General features: G+C 46.3%; 1 protein-coding gene across 1 annotated transcript; it reads right to left on the reverse strand.

Annotated features, from left to right (window-relative positions):
* Window positions 1–713: 713 nt before the first annotated feature.
* Window positions 714–3269, reverse strand: LOC146682100 (thymosin beta-12). Its single transcript, XM_085449872.1, has 3 exons — window positions 3185–3269; window positions 1792–1904; window positions 714–1697 (listed from the first exon to the last, which is right to left on the reverse strand). Exons 2-3 carry the CDS (start codon window positions 1889–1891, stop codon window positions 1666–1668), a joined length of 132 nt encoding a protein of 43 aa, XP_085305998.1. The 5' UTR covers window positions 1892–1904; window positions 3185–3269; the 3' UTR covers window positions 714–1665.
* Between the last annotated feature and the right edge of the window lie 2298 nt (window positions 3270–5567).

Here is a 5567-nt window from a genome sequence, read left to right on the forward strand (position 1 = left end):
GGAAGTCTTACAGAAGTCATGGTAATAACAGTAAGGCTGTGTAGGCGGTGGCTAAATTAGGATTAATGCAGTTTAGGGTGAAGGACTGAGCAAATCTCCTGCTGGGTCACGGCCATCCTGTCCCAATAAGCCACCGCTCACCAGTGCACCGACCCAGCTAATAGCTAACTTGTTATAGGTACACCCTTATTCTCCCCTGTCATTCAGTATAGCACGTTCATGCTGCATCAAATCAGACCTGTAGCTGTTAGAGTGCCCTACACAATCAGTTCCTCAGCTGGTCTACTCTACTTCCTGAACTTGAGATTGTTTGCTCCACAGCTCAGGCTTTTAAAGTGTAATTCGAGCTGACGGTGGTGTTCACAGCTTCCTCTAGAGGAAAGATTCATGACAGGTGGTTTAACAACTTTCATTTCCCTTCCGCCACCTCGACACATACACAACATTTAAAAAAAACCTCATCTCCTGTGCTGGTAAATCCCGGCCGTGGAGCACATTTAAGCCTTTCAATGGTGCCTCATCCGTTAAGCCTATAGGAAGGTAAGAGTGAGGTAGTGTGGAAAGTAGGTTAGACTAAGACTTGAACTGTAAGCTGGAGCCAATTTAAATTCCTGCTAACTACCTTCAAGTGTGAGGATTGTGATAGAGCATGCAGGGTGGGGGTGGGGGACTGGGACATTTAAATGTGCAGATAAACTCTCGCAGCACACCTCTTTAGTAACAAATTTTTTTATTACAACATTTCACTGCTTTTTTTTCTTTCCATTTCTGGTAATGGTTTGTGGCAGAGTAACATGACTGCTGGGAATATACAAAACTCCAAAAGAATTTCGCTCTACGGTTCAAAGCAAACACATGGAATCGATTGGCAGAATCATTTTTTCCTTTTCTCTCATTTGAAACAATTCAGAGACGACAAAAGCCATCCTGAATCACTCCACACAACAAACGAAAAAGGGCCAAAGCACGTTACATTTTCACCGCATCTCCCAGAATCTAGATGGCATCCGTTACACTTTCTTAAATCCTTGTGTACATACAAAAGAAAAAAAGAAAACACTGAAACAACAGTATCAGTTTCTTTTTCCAGGTTGTGGGGGGGGGGGTACATTTTGGCCAGCGTACAGACGAAGTTGTGCATTTCCGAAAATTAGAAAAACAACAAAAACAAAACCTAAAAAAGCTTGACGCCTCAGCTTTGGCGCAAAAGCAGCCACACAGAAAGTTGGGTGGTGGTTGGTGGGTTTTGGTGAGACGGTGATGAGCTTCCTGGGACGCAGGCCACGCCCCATCCCTCAGGCCTCTTGCTCTCTTGACACTGCACGTCGATCTTGGTGGTCAAGGCGGTGTTAAAAGGAGAGACGTGCACATTCACGGACCATCTTCTGCAGTCCCCTCCCTTCCCTCTCTGCCTCAGAGAAATCTTCCTCATCTCTTCCCTGGCGGAAGGACGAGCATGACGGTGGTTAAAGGTGACAGTAGTAAAGGGGTGGGGGTCGGGGTGGGTGCTCTGGCGAAGGCATCATCCATCCACAGGCTGTGCAGCTTGGTTATCGTTTCATAATTTCGGTTACAGAGTTATACAGCTAAAAAGAAGTGACTGAAAACAAGGCAATGCAGGAGGAGGGGTGAGGGGTGTACAGTGCATGACGGGAGGTGGGGGCTTCACGACGTCGCCTGCTTCTCCTGTTCGATGGCTGTGAAGGAGAGGAGAGAGGAAAGGAGGGGTAAGGAATGATACGAAAAGAATCGTGCAAAAAAGAGGAATCCAGAAGAAACGAGGACACCAACTTTCTTTTGTAGGCAGGGGATTCTTCTCCTGCGTCTCTGTCTTCTTCAGCTTGGACTTGTCGAACTTCTCCACCTCTGCAAGGTCGGGCTTGTCGCTCATTGTTGCAGTTAGTCTGAGAAAAGATGGAACAAGCAGGGAGATGATTAATATTATTCACCACGCAAAGTTGTGCAACAAAAAACAAAAGACTAAATATACACGGCACATCAAATCTGACATGTCAGTGGCTTTTATTTGATTTCTGGAAAGGGCAGAAAGCACCGAGCATGTGGACCGAGCTGACATTTTTAATCAGTAGAAGGGCGTTGCCTAAAAATCTCAGCCACCAGAAATCGACGGCTCGAGATGAAGTTGACTGCGCAACCGCAGACTACTTTTTCCCTCGAATGTGCCGCCGGTGAGTCCGCCTTCTTTTGTTCGCCTGCGGCTCAGCCCTGCCTGATTTGACTGCCTGCCATCCATCCCGTTACCCAACACACGCACACAAAAAGTGCGCACACACAACCCGGGATGTTGCACACAGGGAGGGGGGAAGACAATGAAGCCCGTCCAAGGCGTTCAGCGCGCATTTACATAACAATAGGAGTTCCCATGCTGGGCACAGCGAGGAGAAATATGAGGGAGAGAAAAAAAAAAGGGGGGGGGAGGGGGAGCCAACTTGTGCGCATTATTTAAAATATGACGCTGAGTGAATAAAAACTGTAATATTCTAAATGTTAGAAAATATGGATTTATGAGCGTCCACTAGCATGGAAACTGCGCACAACATCCGCAAAATTCACTTGTTACGTACTTCTCCCTTTGGTGCGCAATCTTCAAGGAACCACCGCCCTGATTGGCGTTCAGCTGCTTCACCCAGCTCGTTAAAAAAAATTTTTTTTTTTTTTTTTTTTAAAACCTCCACCCTAAACATTTGCTCGAACAAACCCACGAGGGAAAATATCTAAATGCGTGGTTTTATGAAGGGAACCAGGTGGGTGCAGGGCTCCCTCTCTGACTCTCTCTCTCTCTCTCACTCTCTCACACACACACACACACACACACACACACACGCACGCACAGCAACAAAGGAAATGGGCTGATATGCTTGAGACAAAGACGCTGCACACACGCCCACCCTGCTGTCACATTTACACTCTGATGGGAGCTTAGAAAACCTGCAACCCTCTTAACTCAAGGACAGAAAGAAAAGAGGAAAAAATCTAATCATCTTCTGTCTCCTTTTTCTTTCTTTGCTGTGGCATCACTTTTGGCACAACATCCACTCCACTGCGCATTTACCCGCATCGACTCCGACAGTCTCAGCTCTCCCAGCTGCACACGGTGAAGCACAAAGAGGCTGATCACAAAAACAGAAAAGCAGCATGAGATGCCGAGCAGCTGTTTACTCACCGATGTGTCGGCTGATGTCTGGAAAGGTTGTGCTCGGCGCGCTGTTGCAGCAGTAGTGGCGCGTCTTTGCGCAAGCGTTAGATATACTCAGAAATATGCTAATGACATCTGACATCACCGCTCCCCCAGACCGTCCTCCGTTGCCCCCTGCTGGAGGAAAGCTCTGAATGCTCCATCCACACTCACACACACCACCACCACCACCTCTTGTAGTAAGCTCTTAGTATTATTATTATTATTATTACGTGACAGACGAAAGGAATGGAAAGATGTGGATTTCTGCTTTTTGTGTCTGTTTTTACTGTGAAATCCCCACTGAGCTGAATGGTACACTCCACTCCTCTAGTTTCATAACATGATGCCACTGCACTGAGTGCAACATCAGCACGCGTCTGACTGAGTGGCTCTTTTGCGTTCGCTCAGTTTGATCTGGAAATCGCTCTCTGAAGGCCTGACCTGTGGAAAATTGTTAAAAAACTGCGTCCTTCCTGATATGACTTCCACGTGCCACTGACTGCACTTCCATGCGTGCTGGGCTCCACCTGGTGGCAGCTTCATTTGAGCTGTGCGTCTCCCTCTTTTTGCAGCATTTCCACTGTGATTCATTTGTAGATTAGATTGGATTCAAGGTGAGTTTCTCCAAAGGATCTGCCTTTAAGTGGGAAATCCAACCATACGTTAGGGAGTTCTATACTAAATTGTGACCTTTGACCTCCCCAGAGACTCCCAGGACGTCTTTATCGAGACTGACTAAACTGCAGAAATCCATTCCCTCCACAGAAGGCATATTCAGAGGCTTTGATTAGGAAAATATAGACACAGTAATGCACCGATACATAAGTTCAGGTCTCTCTTTGAAGTCAGGCCTCTCTGAAGGGTCATCAGACCTATCCTGTCACACCAGCTCTCATTACGACCTCCTTCAATACATCCATGGTTCTTCTCTGTGGTCTTCTTTTCCTCCCACCTCACTGGCAAGAGCTCTGATACTGAAAGCTCTGTTTAGGCAGACTGCAGTAAAAACTGTGTTAAGAACAATGTATGTAAGTGCATTTGCCAAAAATGCAGCCTTTAAACTTTCTTCAATCACCTAGCAACAATTCAGCTTTTCTGCGTGCATTCACATAGTCGGGCTGTAAACAGGGTCAGTTAAAACAGTTAAAGGTGTGACCTCCTTTTAGACATCAGGAACACGTCAAAGGGCCTCTGAGATAAAGATAAGACAGATTATTTATTTTTATCTAAGTAAGAGGTTCTGTGCTTTACATGAACTGTGTATTTGTGCAAGTTTACAAGTACTGTTCAATTGTTCTTCAACTCAAATATGTAATCAGCCAATCACATGGCAGCAACTCACCTCATTTATTTATGTAGACACATCAAGACCTGCTGAAGGTCAAACTGACAATCAGAATGGGGAAGGGAGGTGATTTAAGTGTGTGCTGGTCTGAGTGTTTCACAAACTGCTGATCTACTGAGAGTTTCCCACACAGCCACCAGAACAGAGTGAAAGAGAGAATCTCCAGTGAGCAGCAGTTCTCTGGGAGAAAACGTCTCGTTGATGCCAGAGGTGAGAGGAGAAAGGCCAGGCTGCTTTGAGATGACAGGAAGGCAACAATGACTCACATAATTTCACAGCTGAGCAGAAGAGCGTCTGAGTGTAAAATGCTTTGAACCTTGATACAGATGGGCTGCAGCAGCAGGAGGCCACACTGCGAGTCACTCCTAACAACAGCAATCTAAAGCTACAGTTCAAACAGGTCCACCTAAGCTGGATATTAGAAGACTAGAAAACGTCGTCTGGTCTGATGAGTCTTGATCTCTGCTGTAATATTCAGAAGGTAGAATCAGAACAGCTCCCTCTCCTGGTGGTGTAACGTGTGGGGGATATTTCCTTGGCACACTTTGAGCCCCTCGAGCATCGTTTAAACTGAACGACCTGCCCGAGTGCGTTTGCTGACCACGCCCATTCATCTTTTCACGGTTTCTTCCAGCAGGATTATGCACAATAACCCTCAAACTGGAGTTCACTGGACTCAAACGGCCTCCACAGTCACCACCAGTCTCAGCTCGCTAAACTGGAACAGGAGGGTGTGCAGCCAACAAATCTACAGCAACTGTGTGATGCTGTCATGTGAATATGAATCTAAATCTTTGTTTCCAGCACCTTACAGGACAGTTAAAGCAGCTCTGAAAGCAAAAAAGGGGGTCCAACCAACTACTAAGGTGTACCTAACAAAGTGTCAGGTGAGTATATTCCACCCAAACTTGTCAGTTGAGAACACTTTAACCCCCCCCCATCTTACCACTTTTACAATGTTGCTGCTCATGTGTTTCTTTAGTGCCACTAAACAGGAGCGCAGAGATGATGAGGAGAGCGTCG

Source organism: Copadichromis virginalis, linkage group LG23 (assembly GCF_057382275.1).
Source record: "Copadichromis virginalis isolate Kocher_CV1m ecotype Utaka linkage group LG23, C_Virginalis_male_GT1.1, whole genome shotgun sequence".
Lineage (NCBI taxonomy): Eukaryota > Metazoa > Chordata > Actinopteri > Cichliformes > Cichlidae > Copadichromis > Copadichromis virginalis.